We start from the raw sequence: 17,935 nt of genomic DNA, 5'->3' as shown, positions 1-17,935 counted from the left end.
TTCCAAGATCTCTACTGCCTATTTCATGCCCTCATCCTATGGCATAGGAGAGGCAAGCAAAAGATGGATGGGAATCAAAAGGGAAGAGGAACACAGGTGGAGGATTAGGCAATAAAAGCGAAGGTGATAAAAGACACAAAAAGATGAAATGAAAAATTCAGCAAAGCCTGAACACCATGAGTCTCCACCAAGCCAAATTTAGCCCTCCAACCCCATATGGGTGAGATAAACATTCTGTTTTAGCCAGTGGAGTACAGTCCATTGGGGTGAATGGGGCAACCACCAACAGGCCCCTGCCTGCCTGCCTTCGCACTTACAACCGGCACAGGGGGGTGCCCCTGCGTGTCAGCTTTTTGTTAATCGACTATGCAAGGCAGGGCTTACCTGCCCTCCCCCCCTTCCCATATTTAATTCAAGTTGGCACCCTTGATCTGCTGCCCGATCCGTCATAACTGGAGGTGGCATGGGCTGAATCCAAGACTCTTTGCATCCGAAGCAGTTGAAATGTGGCCCCTCTCCCAGAAACCTGTACCTCTGTCTCACCCAGTGTGTGTCATGCACACACACAAAATATTTGCCCACCTCCCCATCAACTCAAACACAAAAGCTTCTCTCTGTATGCAAGTCTTTCTCTCCCCCTCTCTCCTGTTAAGATCCCAAAGTGACCATTCTATTAGTCAACTTTTGATGACTGGCTCTTGAGTGTGTGGACCACCGTCTGACTCCACAGAGAAATGTTATATTTGACATTGTCGCCTGGATCAGTTGGTGCCTCATCCATACATAAAGCAACATGCCCATTCATCACTTGATGCTGCAGTCATCAGATGATGGGCCAGGGGCATGGAGAGAGGACCACTATCAGAGGGCACCCCAGAGAGAAATGATGTGTTGTATTAATGTCTGATGGCTGGGCAGCCAGGTGGGTTGAGAGGCATTTGAAAGGGAAGCCTCTCTCTCTCTCTCTCTCTCTCTCTCTCTCTCTCTCTCTCTCCAGTCCTGGGGCCTGGATCAGAAGGTCGCTGGCTGCTGGGCTCTGCGCCTTTAAATCTGGTGGAGACCTTGCGTGGCGGGAGGGGGAGAGGAGCTGACGCAGCTGCATTCTGCCTTTCGCTGCCAAAATAGGGAAAAGGGCTGAAAATCTTGAAAAGGAAAATAAGCACCACAAGGCAACCGAAGCTCTGGCGTCACTGCCTCTGCTCTTTCCCTCTCCCTCTCCACCGCGCCCCCCTTGCAGCCTGCCTCGCGTTGCCACAGCAACAGCACACAACCAGCATCCAGGGCTGGAAAGCTTTTGAGTGGCAGCTCAGGGATGGGAGGAGGGTTCCCAAGTTTGAATAGCATCCTGTCCTGCTCACTTTGCAATGGAGCTGAGAGAGGCGAGTGGAAAGGCTCCGCTGGAAGCCTGCTGTTTGAACCCGTCGCCAGCCCCCAAACTCCATAAGATCAAAGAAGATAGACATTTGAGATTCCTTTTTCGGAATCTCAACTATTGCCAATCTGACTCTTCCAGCTGCAATGGCTCTGTTCTGCCCCCCACTGTGGGAGCCAGTATGCCACTGAGTATCAGTTACTTAAGTGTCCCAGGAAGAGAGAGGCTCTGCTACTGTTTTCCATTATTTTAATTCCTGATGGGTTTGTTTGTTTTCATTCTGCTGTTCATAAAATGCTTATCCTTCATTATTGGTGGTCCCCACTTCTATTTTGCAAGCCACTCTGGATGCTTATTGGTAGAAGAACAGGATATAGTTTAAAACAAGTGTAGAATAACAGAGCTAGAAGGGACCCGCAAATGTCATCTAGTCCAACCCCCTGCAATGCAGAAATTGTAACAACAAAATTCCCGACAGATGGCTATCCAACCTCTGCTTAAAAACCTTCAACGAAGGTGAGTCCACCACCTTCCAAGAAAGTCCATTCCACTGCCAAACAGCTCATAGAGTGAGAAACCTCTCCCAAGAACTGCCATGATCTTCCCACCCTCTTTTTTCCCCTTCAGCACCTCTGAAGTATTACTGGTTGTCATTTTGACTGCACTGGCATGTGTCAAAACCACGGCGAACAGCTAAATTGTGAAATTCCCTTCCACAGGCTGTATCATTGGCCACTAACTTGGAGAATGTAAAAGATTAGACAAATTCTTGGAGCCTAAGGCTACAGGAATCTCAACTAAAGCCTCCATGACAGATGGCCATCCAACATTTGCTTAAAAACCTCCAATGGAGAGTCTACCACCTCCCGAGGAAGTCCATTCCAGTGTCAAACAGCTCCTACTGTCAGAAAGTTCTCCCTTTCTGGAATCTCCTTTCTTGTGCCTTTTTAATGGCAGGACAGGCAACAGATGAAACTGGTCGCCACTATAGTACCTACCAAACTTCTGCCTATCTCACAGTTGCTGAAGGTATAAAAGTTTAGCCAGGAGTGAGGGGGTGGGGAAATGGGAGAGCCCAACTTTAGCTTATGAAGGATGTACCTTCTTAGAATAAAGGGGTAGTGGTGTGACTAGTACTCTAGATGGTTGGTTTCCGTGACTGGAATGGGGCCAAGTGCACAAGAAACCAAAAAGCCTTTGAAGATGGGGTGTGTGATTCTGAGAGTCAGTGGTCAACTTGTATATCCCCCATGTGGCTGAGCTTGGTGGTATATTGCCATCATCTGTTGGGGAAATCATTTGTAGTGCATTGGCTAACATGCAGGGGGAGTTGAAAGAGGGGATCTCTGCAAGACGGCAGGCTTTTTGTTCAAAGCATCTTCCATTTCAGGGGTTGGGGTCCTGTGAATGGCACCCTCTCCCCATTTCCCCAAGAAAGCTCCCAATTTGATCCGCTGCCCCAAGCAATGATGCCTACACCTCTTTCCTGCCTCCCTCCTTCCGCTCTGATGCAATCCTCTGCCACCCAAGCAGCCCTAGTAGCACAAAGGTGGTGCCCTGAGCAGTATCACTCGTTGCTATGGAAATTCTGGGTACCAGCGAGGGAGATGCAGCCCATCATTCCTGGATGCAAAACAACAGGAATGTGTGTGGCTGTTGCAGGATGGCACCCTATTGGGGGAGGCTGGGGCAGAAGCCTATAAAAAATGCACTGTTCATTCTTATTATTTTTAATAGGAGAGGTGCTGAGATTTGTGGTAGTTTCCACAAAGCACCACAGAGGCCTGAATGAAGTGAGAGGGATGCTGGCATGGGTGAATTGAAAGGGCTCAAAAAAGATGAGCTACGGCTCAGCCCTGACACCTGCTGGATACTCTATATAGCAATTTCATTATAACAGTGTTAGAAGAATCCCTTTAAAACCATAGGGAGCAGCCATGGGGAGAGGGTAACTTTTGTTTGGGAAGAATTCTCAAATTAAAGTTTCCGAGCACAATTCAAAATGTTGGTGCTGACCTTTAAAGCCCTAAATGGCCCAGTATACATGAAGGAGCGTCTTCATCCCTATTGTTCAGCTGGGGGGTGATGGTTCAGCTCCGAGGGCCTTCTGGCGGTTCCCTCACTGTGAAAAGTGAGGTTATAAGGAACCAGGAAGAGGGCTTTCTCGGTAGTGGCGCCCACCCTGTGGAACGCCCTCCCATCAGATGTCAAGGAAATAAACAACTATATGACTTTTAGAAGACACCTGAAGGCAGCCCTGTTCAGGGAAGTTTTTTAAATGTTTGATGTATTACTCCTTCTTTGAATGACAAGTTGTATGTGTCCACGTAACCATCTCAACCTGTGGAACTGGCGTGTCTGAAAGTGCCATGGAATGTTCGTTCCCCATCTGCAAGGAATCAGCTTCTCACTATGACAGCACCTGCTCTCTGGAACTCCCTGCCAACTGATATTAGGAAGGCACCTTTGCTATATTGTTTTCAACACCTGCTAAAAACTCTTTTGTGTAGGCAAGCCCACTGAGATTTTTAACTTTAGCATGCAATTTTATTTTATTATGTATATTTGTTTTAGACTTTTGCTCCAATTCGTTTCTTGATAAATTTTAGGTCAACTTGTTTTGTTCCATCTTCCAAGTTTATTTGTGTTTTTCAAATGAACCTAGATTCGTTATTTTTAATGAGCGTGTATTTACTCAGAGTTTTTGGTGATTAAGCAGGAAATAGGTCTTGTTTAATAACTTTTTGAAAGATTAAGGGAGAGGAAAGATAAACAGCACAGACATTCGAAGACACAGAAAAAAATTGTGAGATTATTTTTTTAAAAAGAAATCATTTACTGAAAAGGGACTGACAATAATTACAATGGGAGTTCCAGTGTCAGACCAGCCCTGACCAGAAGCCATGGCCCTCTCGCCTTCCTCCCTGTCTTCTTCAGCAAGGCATCACTAAACCAGTCACTGAGCAGACTTAGCTCCCAGTGCACAGCAGACAGGACAGGTAAGAAGCCGGCACCATTCGCACTCCAAGCACTCTGGGGATCTGAATCTCAGTGTGCCCAAATGGAGGGAGCTGGTGCTCATTTCTTCTTTGCAGCTGCCAGTTCAGCTTCCTTTGCTTCGGCCTGAGCTGCCAATAACTCTTCGCGCTCCTTCAGGAAAGCAGCATATTCCTCTGCATGGAGTCTGGAGGAGGGGGAAGAGGAAAGAGAATTGCACCTCCTTGCTTCACGTCAAGCCTATCTGCCCCGTTTCCAGTTCTGCCCCACACCTTTCTCTGCTGCTTCACAGGGTTTGCTGCTCAGGTGGGGCTCACCAGGTGGGGCAGGGCTGCTCGACCAGATTCCTGGGAGGAAGGTCACTGTTGCTTAGAGGGAGGGAGAAGGGTGAAGCAGCAGGGAGGGCAGTGCTATGTCCACCTCTCTGCTGCCTCGCCCCTCCTGGGCAAGCAACAGTGACCCACCTGCCAGGAAACTCCTTTCCACCTGGCAAGTTACTTTGGCTGCCCGTTGTATCCTGGTTCCCACCAACAGCCTCTCCTTACGACGGCATCAAGGGTCACCTCCTCAGGTTACCAAATTTCAGTTATTGTTCCCCCTCCCAATACTCTCTCTTCCCACCACCACCTAACCCCCCCCCCCAAAAAAAAAACCAGGCCAGGAAGCAGACGCTACATTAACACATGACCGTGATCCATACTTTCTGAATAAGCACCAGCCCATCTGAAGCCACCATTTGTTGTTGGCTTGCTATTTGTTTAGAAGATTGGTAAACCAATCGATCAGATTGCTCTCCCACTGTAGCTCAAAAGGGGCCGAAATCCACAAATGAATTGAAAAATAAATAGGCACAAAACCATCATCACCAAAACATAGATGAAATCAATAAAACCTTTTGAAACAAATAGAGGTAGCTAAGCAAAATGCCTGGGTGGGCTTGCTGGAAGACGTTTGCAGCAGCCGTCCTACCTCACAGGGTTGTTGTGGGGATAAAACTGGGAGGACAAGGGCCATGTCCTTGGAGAAAAGGTGAATTATCAATAGAGCAACGACAAAACAATATAGTGAGAGCAACCGCTTAATGTCAATAGGTACAGAATTCCACAGCAAGTGTGCTGCCACACTAAAGGGTCAAATCCCTGCAAATGTGGACTGGGATGGTGTGGCTTTAGTCAAACTGCAAGTTCTGCAGATCAAAGTGATCCAACTGGGGTGGTGGGGAGATCCCTTAAGTAAACTGGTCCCAAACTGTTAAGGAAGCAAGAAACTATGACCCTTCTTTTGGGCAGAACAGGAAGCTGAGTCTTCCCATTTTCCTACTCCTGCCTGCCCCAAGGGTGGGGCAAACTGGGAAGATAACATGGACCAGCCCCCTGCTCATTCAATAAACTGAGAAGCCTGGTTTATCGTTGTATGCAAACTGCAACCAGCGTCTGCTTGTCCGCTGCCTTGTGGATTCTTCCCAAGGTTTGTGCTCTTCAGCTACTGATTCCCATGGGCACCAGTCACTTACTCTTTCACCACCTTGATGCCCAGCGACCGGGCAGTCCCCATGAGTGACAGGACGACCTTCTCGAGCGGCGTGTCGCGGAGCACGAAGTTTGGGTCCTGAGACTTCACCAGGGCGATTTCGTACAAGTGCTTCAAGGTCACCATTCCTGCCACCTCATGCCCTGCAGCACAGCAAAGAGAGGGTCTTAAAGCCAGGAAGAGCCAACTGGAGGTTTGCTACCAAAGCCCAAGAGGGGGAAATCCCAGCACACCTCAAAACTCCCAACATTTTTAGCCATGTGTGTTATAATGCACAGGAGAGAGGGGAAAAAAATTCATTTGAACTCAAACTATTCAAACTCCAAGGCTTATGCTTCCCCCAACACAATTTTGAACCTGTTCTAACGTGGGGCATGTACTTAGTGGTAACTCCAGAGTCTGTGCTAGACTGTCACAACAAATGGAAAAAACATCCTGCAGAGCATTAGAAGACTCCCAAAACCGTTCGAAAACCAAGGCATGGCTTCCAATTGGCTGCAGGAGTGTCCGAAAAACACCCGCAGACCGGAACACTCACTTCTGGGTTTGCGGCGTTAAGAGAGCCGATTTGTTTGGCAACTAAGCCATTTGGGAAGCAAGGTTCCACTGTACTTAAGTGATTTGAGCCTTGACAAACAGGTGGGAAAACCAATCCCAACCCAGAAGCCACTGGTGACAACATTGCCAGGACGTGGGCTGCTGGTCCCATGCCCCCCCCCCCCCAGCTCTGGTGCTCAGATGGCTCCTTTCTGCCGTTCTCTCCCAGTGCTTTGCCTCTGGACCTTCACTCGACCCAGCAGCTTCCCTCCCTGGTTGTGTCTCTCACCAGGATTTGTTGCTCCCTTTTCTATGCCAGCCGCCGACAGCAGAAAATACGTGGCTGTTGGCTTGTTTATCTGAAGCTCGTACGATCGGTCAGGCTGCAAAAAAGAGTACAGGGAAAAGCGAAGAGAATTAAGTCAGCCATGCCTCAGAGATCTCTGGCAAAGGTGCAAACACAAAAATGAGGTGCAAACCAGGCGTGGGTCCCTCCAGATGTTCTCAACTACCACATCCATTATTATTAGTAACTCAGTGGTACAGCACATGTCTCAGGAGAGCTACCACCAGTCACTGTATACAACATGGGCCAAGGATCTGGCTCTGTGTAAGACGTCAAAAGTGGTTGGCACACGACCTGGGATCCTCCAGAGCAAGCTGCACACAGAAGTATTTGAACTCTAGGGCCCAGGCACTCAAGGTTCAAGACAGACATCTGCCTGCAAGATGTTTCCAGCCCTGCCTCTAAATAAATAGGTAAATTATGTTCTTCTCACCCGTACAATGATGCGTGTGGGCAGAGGGATCCCTTCCTTGATGTCCTTTGTGCGTTCATTGAAATCCTTGCAGAATTGCCCAATGGAGATGCCTCTCTGGAGGGGGATAAGAGACAGGAATCACACAAAGTGAGATTTAGAAGGAAATTCAGAGGGCAGCTAGTCCAACACTTTGCAGGATCAGAAAGAATTCAGGATGCAACCACAGCATTCCTGGGAGAAGGCGATCCGCTCTCAGCTGAATTGCCTCCTGGAAAGTAAGTGCCCACCACATCCCCAGGTGGCCTGTTCCACTACTGAACAGCATGTATCACAAGCAGCTGAAATCTGCTCCCTGGCATTCCCGCCCCTCCATTGCTTCTAATCCTGCTGTCTGGGCCAGAATCAAGTCTGTCCCATCTTGTGAGTGACAGCCCTTCAGCTATTTGAAGCCTGCTATTGTGTCTCTACCCAATCTTCCTTTTTCTGGGTGCTAGAAGGATTTCAGGACTCAGCTCCCAAGCCTTTCCCCAGAAGGAGCAAACTCTCTTATAGCTGCCCTGTCTAAGCTTGGCGGGGGAGGTAACAGTGGGGGTGATGATGGTGGAGGAATCCCTTGTTCAGCCCAAGGGAAAGCTTCCAGGGACCATGTGGCCAATAGTGGGCAGGCTCAGAGGAAAAAGAGAGTGGAGGGGGAGGGAATGCAAATTTCACCTATCTACAGTAGGCTAGTTTCTGCTCCAGCGCTGCTCCAGAAAAGAGGTGCAGCACAGCAGTCTATTTCTAAAGAGTGGTGCTGAGTCTCAAGCTGCTTGGATGTTAATTAACCCTTCTGGTTTGGAACCAGCTGCCTCCTTTAATCCAGGATGGACAGAGTCATTTCTTACACATCTATCCCACTCAAGGTGGCAAAGTGCGGCTGAGTGAATCACCTGCCCCTGGGACCAAAGAGGCACTCAGCATATGCTCAGAGGAACTCCCCGCCCCTCGACGGTTACTTCAATTGTGCCAGACTTGAATGAAGGCTCAAATGAAAACCACTTGGAAACAGTCCCACAGCCATGGCCCTTTGAATGGGCAAGAAAAACTGAATGACGGCGAAGGCGAAACGAGGGAGCTTTGTGTGTACGTGTGTGTTTAAATCCTCCGTCCAAGAGCAGGCTGGGGGTGGGGAGACGCACACACAGGGATCCTCCTCCTCCTCCTCCTCGAGGGAGAACAGACCGCCTCACCCTGTCTCTGCCTTGCTCTGAGCACATCGGGAGAGGTAGGTAGAAGCACACGCTGCCGGATCCCTGCAGGTATTGGAAGAAGGGAGGAGGGGAGGATGCGCCAGAGATCCCCCGCCCGCGAGCAGTGGGGAGGGGGCCGAACCAGGATATCCTGTGTGCGTTTCCTTTGGCACAAGGAGCAACTGTAGAGCTGAGGAGGGGGAGGGGAGGGGGAGGATGTGAATGGCAAGGACTCAACAGCCCACCCTCCCTCCCAGCGGCAAAAACAGGATGGCTGAACAGGGACAGAGTCAAGCAGACACACACACACACACACACACACACACACACAGCTGCCATGCACTTGTCCGGCAAATACGTAGGTCCCTCCCCTCAACACCCCCAATCTAGAGGACGGAGATCCCTCCGGCATAATGCACAAACAGACACACAGAAACAGACACACATGCACACTTTCTACAAGGCTCCCCCGTCTAATAAAAACCAAATAAATCCAAGGTACCTCCCTGTTACCTCTGTACACAAAGTGGTTCCCAACTCCTTGGGTGGGGGAATTTCACTCACAACTGGGGAAGACCCCATTCCCTCCCAGTCCTGTCTGGTATGCACATGAGGATATCTGAGCAGGAGAAAGAGTGCCTCTGAGGATGTACAGAGCAGCTCTCTCTCTCTCCTCACTGGGCAAATGGTGCCTCCAGGCCTTGGCTTCTGCACTCCTGCTTGTTCTGAAGCCTCTTCCTACAGCCTTCATGCTCCTGAAAACCTTGGTCTGAGCAAGTTGAGCAGGCAGAGGGGGTCCCAAATCCCAGTGCCTTGTCCTTTCAAGAAGGCTGAGGATTTGTATGGTAATTCAGGGGTGGGAGGGAGGAATGTCTCAGTTTTGTGGGGATTACTGGGGGTTGGGGGGAATGGACAGGAAACTGTGTCTGAACTGACCCAGAATAAGATCTTGGGGTTGTAGTGGATAAGTTTGTCTGACTGCAGAGAGGGTTAGTTTTGTGCATCTACTTCTGTTGCTCCACTTCTGCGCTGGTCCAGAGTTAGCATAAAACTGTCCATACTGAGTCATTGCTGTGCTGTGATGATCTATGTGGTGGCTGTAACCCTGTGGGAAAGATTTGTGGGTCAGGTGTTGGGGGCAGGGTGCTCAAGCTGTCTGGATGCTATGCACTCTGACCTGGAAATGCTCCCCCACTCTCTAAACACATACTCTGCACATGGATAGGGGCAGCCTCTCCTTAATTGCAACTTCAGCCAGCTTGACTGCTGGCTCAAATTTAAGCCCTTTGGATGTGCTCAGCACAAAATCTCCATGCGGGCATCCAAGTGACAATAAAGTTAAGGAAGGGTTCATTATCAATATTAATTCATAAATAATACTTCATGCCAGTACAAAAGAGGCAAGTCCCACGGCTGTGATTACTGTATTAGGGAAAGGGCTGGAAGTAAGACTGATTGCACTGCAATGCCTTTACAGAAATCCATGGTGCAGCCACACGGGGAACAAAAAGGGATAATGCAGAGCTGGGAAAGGTGCAGAAAACAAGGGCAACAAAAATTATCAGGGAGCTGGACAGCAACTGCACTAGGAGGAGATGTTACAACATTTGAGGCTTTTTAGTTTGAAAAAAGAGATGGTTAAGAGAAAGGTGAGCTGAGGTTTTTAAAAACTGTGACTCATGTGCAGTAGAAAGTTGGTGGAGCGGAATTTGCCTGTTTCATATTAAAACCTGGGATGATCCAGTAAAATTGATTAGCAGTAGATTCAGGACTAAAGAAAAACACACCTTTACCCAAATGCAGAATTAACAGGTTGTACCTAATGCTAGTCAAAGAGACTGTGTCAGCCTGTTGCAGCAAAACCAACAAGTATTGTGGCACCTTAAGAGACCCAACAAATTTATTACAGCAAAGGTTTTCACAAACTACAGTCCATGAAAGTTAGTGCAATCATAAATTTGTTAGTGTTTAACGTGCCACAATACTCTATTGTTGTTTCTGAATTCGTACCAGCCGCTTGCCACAGAAAGACTATCCAAGCCACTTGCAAAAACTTGAAGAGCATAACATACATTAACCATAAAATAAAAAAGAACAATGCATTACAGTGCAATTACAACAATCTATAAAACAGACCAATAAAACAGCAGCAAAACGCATACCATAAATAGACAGCAAAATCTTCAAAACCCATCAAATGTCTAGGAGAAAAGGTTAAGTTTTTACCTGATGGCGTAAGGATGTTAATGATTGCAGGGAGACCTCCAGAGGAGCAGGGGGAGGCATAATCGAAAAGGCCCCCTCTCAAGTGACACGAGCTCAGACTCTATTAATGTTGGCAGCACATATTATATAGCTTTTTAAAGAATACCCAAAGGGCGTTACACACATTGCCTGTATGCATTTAATCCTTGCAACAACCCTGAAAAGTAGGCCTGCATTCTTATCCTCATATTGCAGACTGGTGGTGGTGGGGAGACTGAGAGGGGCTTCGCTAAGGCCGCCTAGGAAGTTCATGGTCCAGACGTCTTTTGAAGGAGGGGCTTCCTGGTTCAAAGCCCAAATGTCTCAGGTCTGGTTTGGGATGAAGCGAAAGAAGAGGTGGACTTTCAGGAGAACTGACCAGGGAAAAGGTGATTGGAGGTTTTAAACCAATGGGTCTTTGCAGGTCCCCCCCCCCCCCAACCCGGCTTCAAAGTCCACAGTCATGGCGTTTCCAGTGATCAGATGGGATCAGCAATCTGGCGTTTTAAGACAAAGGCGGTTGCTTCAGCCTTCCGATAACAGATACTGACAGGGCATGAAGAAGGCGCCCCCAACTAGGCAGTTCAAGTGCGCAGAAGCAAGAGTGACCTTTTCTACAGGCTGGCACGAGTCACAAAGTAAGTGGAGCAAGGCAATTTTATTTATATGCCCCCCTACCCCCATTGCTGTTCTTTGCAGCTCATGTGAATAGGCTTCAGCAACCACCCACAGGCCCAGCCTGACCGCGACACTGAAGCCAGAAGGCCCCTGCAAGCCCTGATGACGCTGGTTTTACCTACACATCCCTAGAAGATTTGCCTCTTCTCATGTATGCCTCCTCTATAGCCTTTTCAGTGGTTGCAAATACCTTTTTTTTATTCACCTAGAGGCTTTTTAATAGTGTTTTCAGTTTGAGCTTTTTTACGCTATCTCTATTGTTAACAAAACTGCTGTTCATTTTTAACTGTGTTATTTTCCTTTTTCCTTTTTTTTTTTTTTTTTGAGCATTGTTTTGCTTATATGCCACCAAGGAAATATTTACTGATGGGCAAATTAAAAATAAAATAGAAATTTAATTAATTAATTAAAAATAGGCCACTACCAATTCCCCCCCCCCCCATTTATTTGATTAAATGCATAGTTTTGGAAGCGTTGAAGCTCAGTTTGCTTTGCATGCAAAAGGTCCCAGGATTGATCCCCAGCTTCTCCAGGCAGGGCTGGGAGAGAATCCTGTCTGAAATGCTGGAATGCCACTGCCAGTCAGTGCACGCAGTACCAGCTAGATGGGATCACAGGGTCTGACTCATTACAAGACAGTTTCCAATGTTCCAGAGCTCTCTCTTTCTCACTCCTTTCAGATGGGAAAGCAAGGTCCTCAGAAAATGCCCCCCCAACCTTCCTTCTTAATTTCCTTCATTGTATGCTCTCCTCTTTCTCCCCTCCCCCCCCAAAGGCACCATGGAGCAGCAGGCCCCCAACATCCCACACACCTGCGTGGCAGCTGTGGTCATCGTCTGCACCATGGGGGCGATGGATGTCTACCTGGTGGAGCAGAGCACAGGGGCCCGGCGCCTGGGAGTCGGCGCCCTTGCCCTGGCTGGGGACCTCTTCTTTTTGCTTGTGCTGCGCTACGCGACCATGTGGGTAGGCAGCGAGGTGAGGCCGGCCCAGCGAGGCTACGCCATGGTGCTGTGGTTTCTCTTTGCCTTCGCGCTGGAGATCAAGCTCTACTTCGTCTACCAGCACTACGCAACCGAGGGGCGGGCGCCTGACCCGCTGGCCCGGCGCACCCTGACCCTCCTGCTCTCCATCTGCATCCCTGCCCTTTACACGGTCCTTGGAGCCACTGAGCTGGTGGCCCAGGCCTCCGCCAGCTTCCGGAAGAAAGACGAACTGCGCGGGCGCCTCTTTTGGGTGGTGTTGGACCTGCTGGATGTGCTGGAGATTCAGGCCAGCCTGTGGGAGCCGCAGCGGCGGGTGCTCCCCCTGTGGGCTGAGGGGCTGACCTTCTTCTACTGCTATGGCCTCCTGCTGATTCTCCCTTGCGTCTCGCTAAATGAGCTGGGGGTGCAGGGCCCTCGCCCTGGCGCTCTCTACCCGCTCCTGAGTCTGGCCAGCGTCAACGTGGCCACCATCTTCATCCGCGGGGGGCTGTTGCTCCTCTGCCATGACCAGCGCATCTCCTCCATCTTCATGGGGAAGAACTTCTTGGCCATTGCGCTAAAGTGCTGCGCTGCCCTCCAGCACCACAGAAGCACTCGGGGCAGAAGGGAAACAGGCCACAGCCACATCCGAGGCAGCCGGAGCCTTGGACATACTCAGCCAATGGATGAGCAGCTTCGTAGAAACACAGATGAAACACACCATGGGCACCTGACACCTGACAGGGTTTGCAAGTGTGCTCAGGCCACGGCTGGCATGCCCTACAGACACAGCCCAGGTGAACCACCGCAAGCGATGGCTGAAGTCTCCTACAGACAGCCGCAGGCTACAGAAGAACAGTTCCACTGCTGCGTCCAAACCACCAGCCACCAGCTCCACAGACACTGCCACCTTAAAAGCCAAGGGTCAGAGCACTGCAGGCACACTACTCAACTTTCCCCAAGAGCGCCACCAGCCGCCACTGGTCCCTCCACTTCCAGAGGACTCAGAACAGGTCAGCACATACAGCTCAAGTCTGTCTGGGGCGGACTGTGAGATACCTTTTCTGTGATGCTGTCTGGCAAACAGCCTCACTTTTCTCTTGGGTGCCCTCACTGGGAACAGAGGGCCAAAAGGGCACTGGGTGTATCAGCAAGAGTGTAACAACAGAACCTTCATAGGGGGAGGCTGCCTCTACACTGGTCATTTGCTGTGAGAAAGCCACACTTCATTGACACACTTTTTGCAGGGCACCTACACAACCAAAACACCCTCATCTCATGTTTTCCCTATTCAACTTCCTCCCCTCCACCCCAGCTCAGAAAATCCCATTTAAACATAAAAATGGATGCTACACACTATTTTTTCAGGTGTAGATAACCCAGCTGTTGCAGCCTAGACAGGTCAATAATGCCCTGTACAGATTGTGCTCGAGAAATGTCCTTCTCTATGGTCTGCCTCTCCTGTCTAAGAATCACTGCCGTTACTTTAGCTCCTCCCTCTCCAAATATTATTGCCTTTGTATCAGTCCCCACTCCCCTACTTTGCAGTAGGAGAGTGCAGCTAATGGTGGGGTGGGAATACTTATCTCCCCCCAACCCAATACACACACCATGGCCCCAATAAAAATGGCCTCCTCCGTAATATATGGGACTGGGATACAAGGACTGCTCGCTTGGACTACAGTATTTTGTTTGGATTCCAGAAGTCTGGAATTAGATACTGTTCAGGTTCTGGGTTAAAGCAGAATGGCAATGATCAGCTGCTGCTAAATCATCCACATCTGGACGCACCTCCAGTCACCTGAGCATAATGGGCACAGAAGAACTAGGCTCTGCTCTTATGTCTTGGGTTCTTAATTTTGTTACAGTAATTGATCTGTACCCCATAAGCTCAGAAACAGCAGAGTTAAGTTTTGTCACATGTGTCCTTAGAAATCAAATCTCACAATCTGTGCTTCTTCGTACTACAAAGGGAGACACAATCCTGCCGCCGAGGGAGTGGGAAAGTTTTTTCGCTCTTGCAGCCAGCTTCATTTCTATCTTCTATTCTCAAAATTGCCAAAACAGTTTCTTAAAGGAAATCACCACTTCCATGTCCCTTATCCTAAGAAAAGCAGCTTAGCAAAATGACTAACCAAACTACGTGGCTGTGATTCACTCTATTTGCTTACGATCGGATAAGGATTGTATCTGAGTTGGGGGTTCAGCTCCAGAACGTGAAGCAATAAAGCAGAGAGTGCCTCTAAGCATGTCGAGAGTGTTCTTCCCCCCTGCCCACTCTTACCAGTGAACAAGGGCAATAACTTCTACACACATCTGGGGTTTAACAGCAGGGCCTCCAGAACACATTGCCCAGTGTTTCAAGACTTAGCTGCTAATTTTGTGCGTGTATACATATATACCTCACTGCCATGGTACAGATGGGGGGGGGGGAGATGGGGGGGGGGAGAAGGTTCAGAATAATCCCAACAAGTTCATGCAATCGAAGAACTAGGGAGTGGGTTTCCAAGCCAAACAGTATAACTGCTCAGTTGATCCAAGCCTTAGCACTCAATTGCCACCTTCCAGCCAGTTAGCTACACCTTCATTATTTTCATTATGATCAATACCAGGGATTTTAATCAAAGGCAGAGAAGAAAGCAGCAAAAACGATTGTTTTTTAAAAGGAGCCAATTTATGTCCCAAACTGTGGCCCGCTCCCAAAGAAACTCTCTCAGTTATCTAGCCTCACACTTCAATTCTGCTAGACCTCCATTCCTCCTAACCCTCTCCCATGCATACCTGCCCAAGGATAGGTCCTAAGGGTGGTCCAGGAACAGCCTGCCCAGCTCGGATGATCGACCGGATCAAATTTCCAGGGTCCACCTTTTGTACTGCTTTAGAAGCAGCACGGGATATCTTCGACATCGTAATTCAAGTTCTGGCTAGATCTGAATTAGAAAAAGTCAAATTTAATATTATTAAGAAGATTTCTACACAATGTCATCTGTGGACAGATTACAAAAAACCACATATAAAATCAAAAGCACATCAATTTCACAACTAAGGAGAAGTAACAATGGCTTAAAACTATATACAACTCAGGAAAAGATAATCTTCCCCAACCTGGTGCCCTCCAAATGTTTTGGACTACAACTTCCATTAGCCCCAGTCAGAATGACCCAAGGTCAGGAATGATGGGAATTGTTGTTATTATTTATTGAATTTGTATACCGTCCTATACCCACAGGAATCTGGAAGACTCCAAGCTGGGGAAAGACGAAATAATCAAAGTATCTAAAATCTAAAATAATCAAAGTATCTAAAAACCAGAATCAATGCTCTAAAGCCATGGTTCCCAACGTGGGACACACGGACCACAGGGGGGGGGGATTTGATTTTTAAGGGGGGCAAATCGAGAATGAGTTATTAACAGTGAATGGCCTTTTAAGCTTCCTACACGTGAACAGGAGTTCACTTTTTGAATAACAAGAATTATATGCCACAGTGGGGAGGGCATCAGGATTTTAGAGATGCTTAGCTGGGGCATGGCCAAAAAAAGGTTGGGAACCACTGCTCTAAAGCATCAGTAATCTTTAACCCAAACTGGAAGAAATGCAATGACAAGTTGGGGTAGCTGGTGTCCCTTGTGATTGATAGGGCAGAAAGCAGGCCGACAGGAGGTGGAGCCAGAGCCTATTGGAGCCTATTGTTACATTGGAAATCCAACCACAGGCATTGATCAAAATTCCCCAGGCGCCAGGCGCATTTTGCTACTGGTGCAGGTCCAATTACAACTCCATGGAGATTTCCGGGCACCAGATTGGCAACCACAGTTTGTAAACCTCTGCCTTAATCCATAGTTAATTTCTATTTCTATTTCCACTGTGTGTGTTTCTCCTTCTTGCATACTGGGACAAGTGAATTGTTGCAAGAGCAAGCTACAGTACAGCAATTTAATCGAGATCATAGAACCATAGTATTAGAAGGGACCCCAGGAGTCATCTAGTCCAACACCCTGGCGAACAGACATTCTGTTGTGGCAACCGTAACCTAGGTTTAAGGTGCCATTTGGCACCTAGCTTATACACCTGAATTTCTAACACTGACCACTTATGTGCAACTGGCTAGCCTGTGATATTCTAACCTGAAAATCGCAGGAGATAGCTCATGAGTTCTCATGGCTTACGAGGAGACCCTTCCTGGAGCCCAAAGAGGACATCAGGAGATACCAGCGCTGCAGCTGGGCTTTGAGAATCTGCTAGATATATTTTCTGAAAATATAGCTGAAGGAATAGGGTGCTTTTTAGGAGGAACTATGGGACCTGGGGGCCCTGGCTCAGTTTCAGGAAGGGAAAGGCTGAAGGTCAGGGGTGAGAAATCATTCAACTGATACCACATTTAGAAAAGTAACCTCTTTGCATTTAGGTGCTATTAAGCCAGAGCAACAACCAGCTTCTGCTTCACAAACATGGGCTAAAATGCAGCTGGGGATGCACTCCTTCTATATAGTATTTAACCATCAATTCTTATTCCCAGGGAACTCTGACAATTGTAGCCCTACGAGGGGAACAGAGGCCTTCCAACAACTCTCAGCACCCTTACAAGACTCCAGTTCCAATGACTCTTAAAGGGCTGTCACAGTGCTTTAAAAGTCTGGTGTGGCCTTTGTATGAGACAGCTTCACCTGCATGTCTATTTAAACCCCTAAATTTGCTCTTAGGGGGAAGCGCCATAGCTCAGTGGCAAAGCACAGTCTCTGCGTGCAGAAGCTCCAATCCCTGCATAGCCGCTGCCAGTCAGTGCAGACAACGCTAGACTGCATGGGCGAACGGTCTAAGGCAACTTCCAGGTTCACTCTCCCCGTTGGTCACCCCAAGTTCAACCTCCCCGCATCTTTTTAGCCACTGACCCCTCTTACCTTCCACTCACTCAAAGCGTCTCCTCCGCGGCCCTGGGCGCAGCCATCTTGGGTCATGGAGGTCAAAGGTGCGCTGAATTCTGGGAACGCTTCTCCTCCCCCCCCTTCCCTCGCCACCAAGCTGCCCAAAATGGCGTCCGTCCCCATAGCAACCGCAGTCCTCAGCACAGAGCTAAGAAATTAGAGAGGCGCACAACTCGACTTGCAAGTGTCAGAGCAGAAAATAGTTACTCGTGGAAATCAGTTGAGATTTTAACGCATCTGCGATTAGGCATGGCAGCAAATGCGTCCCCCTTGTCCCGCCAAAAAAGGAGCAGAAGATGTAATTTTACTCAGAAGTAAGCTCCACTAAATATAGTTAGTTAGTTAGTTAAGAAGAGAGATATAAATATCAGTTCAGCTGCATGCAAGTCAATGACAGAACATGCAACTTCTACATGCAATTGAGTACTGTACTGGGTTTACCCTGGAGAAGTTCCAAGAGCGGAATATATGGATTGTTGTTGGGGTTTTTTTGTAATCTTCTCAAGGGGTTTTCATATGAGGGATTTTTTTTGGCTGGCAATCCAACCAATGAGCTTCGGCGCGTCTTCTGATCTGCTGTGGACCACACTGCAGGGCTTTCCTAAACTACTATCTCTCCTCACTGCCTCCCCAAAACCCTGTAAGAGGAGTGGGGTGACAGTGGAGTTGCTGTACGCTGCTGTCTCAGCCCACCAACT

At 48.5% G+C, this 17,935-nt stretch overlaps 2 protein-coding genes across 5 annotated transcripts; one reads left to right on the top strand and one right to left on the bottom strand.

Moving 5' to 3' along the window:
- Positions 1–4,184: 4,184 nt before the first annotated feature.
- Positions 4,185–17,360, bottom strand: MRPL11 (mitochondrial ribosomal protein L11). 2 transcript variants are annotated; one of them, XM_080985664.1, is made up of 6 exons: positions 17,214–17,360; positions 15,095–15,243; positions 7,216–7,311; positions 6,726–6,819; positions 5,883–6,042; positions 4,185–4,556 (listed from the first exon to the last, which is right to left on the bottom strand). In XM_080985664.1, the coding sequence occupies exons 2-6, from the start codon at positions 15,218–15,220 to the stop codon at positions 4,451–4,453; spliced, it is 582 nt and encodes a 193-aa protein (XP_080841790.1). In that variant the 5' UTR covers positions 15,221–15,243; positions 17,214–17,360; the 3' UTR covers positions 4,185–4,450. The 2 variants fall into 2 exon arrangements, with proteins under 2 accessions (XP_080841790.1, XP_080841791.1); XM_080985665.1 differs by having other exon boundaries at positions 17,225–17,314.
- Positions 7,318–14,559, top strand: LOC308465632 (transmembrane protein 121-like). 3 transcript variants are annotated; one of them, XM_080985662.1, is made up of 3 exons: positions 7,318–8,461; positions 11,370–11,499; positions 12,124–14,559. In XM_080985662.1, exon 3 carries the CDS (start codon positions 12,129–12,131, stop codon positions 13,365–13,367), a length of 1,239 nt encoding a protein of 412 aa, XP_080841788.1. In that variant the 5' UTR covers positions 7,318–8,461; positions 11,370–11,499; positions 12,124–12,128; the 3' UTR covers positions 13,368–14,559. The 3 variants fall into 3 exon arrangements, with proteins under 3 accessions (XP_080841788.1, XP_080841787.1, XP_080841786.1); XM_080985661.1 differs by lacking the exon at positions 11,370–11,499 and adding an exon at positions 10,887–11,308; XM_080985660.1 differs by lacking the exon at positions 11,370–11,499 and having other exon boundaries at positions 7,318–11,308.
- Positions 17,361–17,935: the final 575 nt, after the last annotated feature.

This window comes from Podarcis pityusensis (genome assembly GCF_964106645.2).
Source record: "Podarcis pityusensis genome assembly, chromosome: 16".
NCBI classification, from domain to species: Eukaryota; Metazoa; Chordata; class Lepidosauria; order Squamata; family Lacertidae; genus Podarcis; species Podarcis pityusensis.
This window is presented reverse-complemented; position numbering and strand designations above follow the sequence as displayed.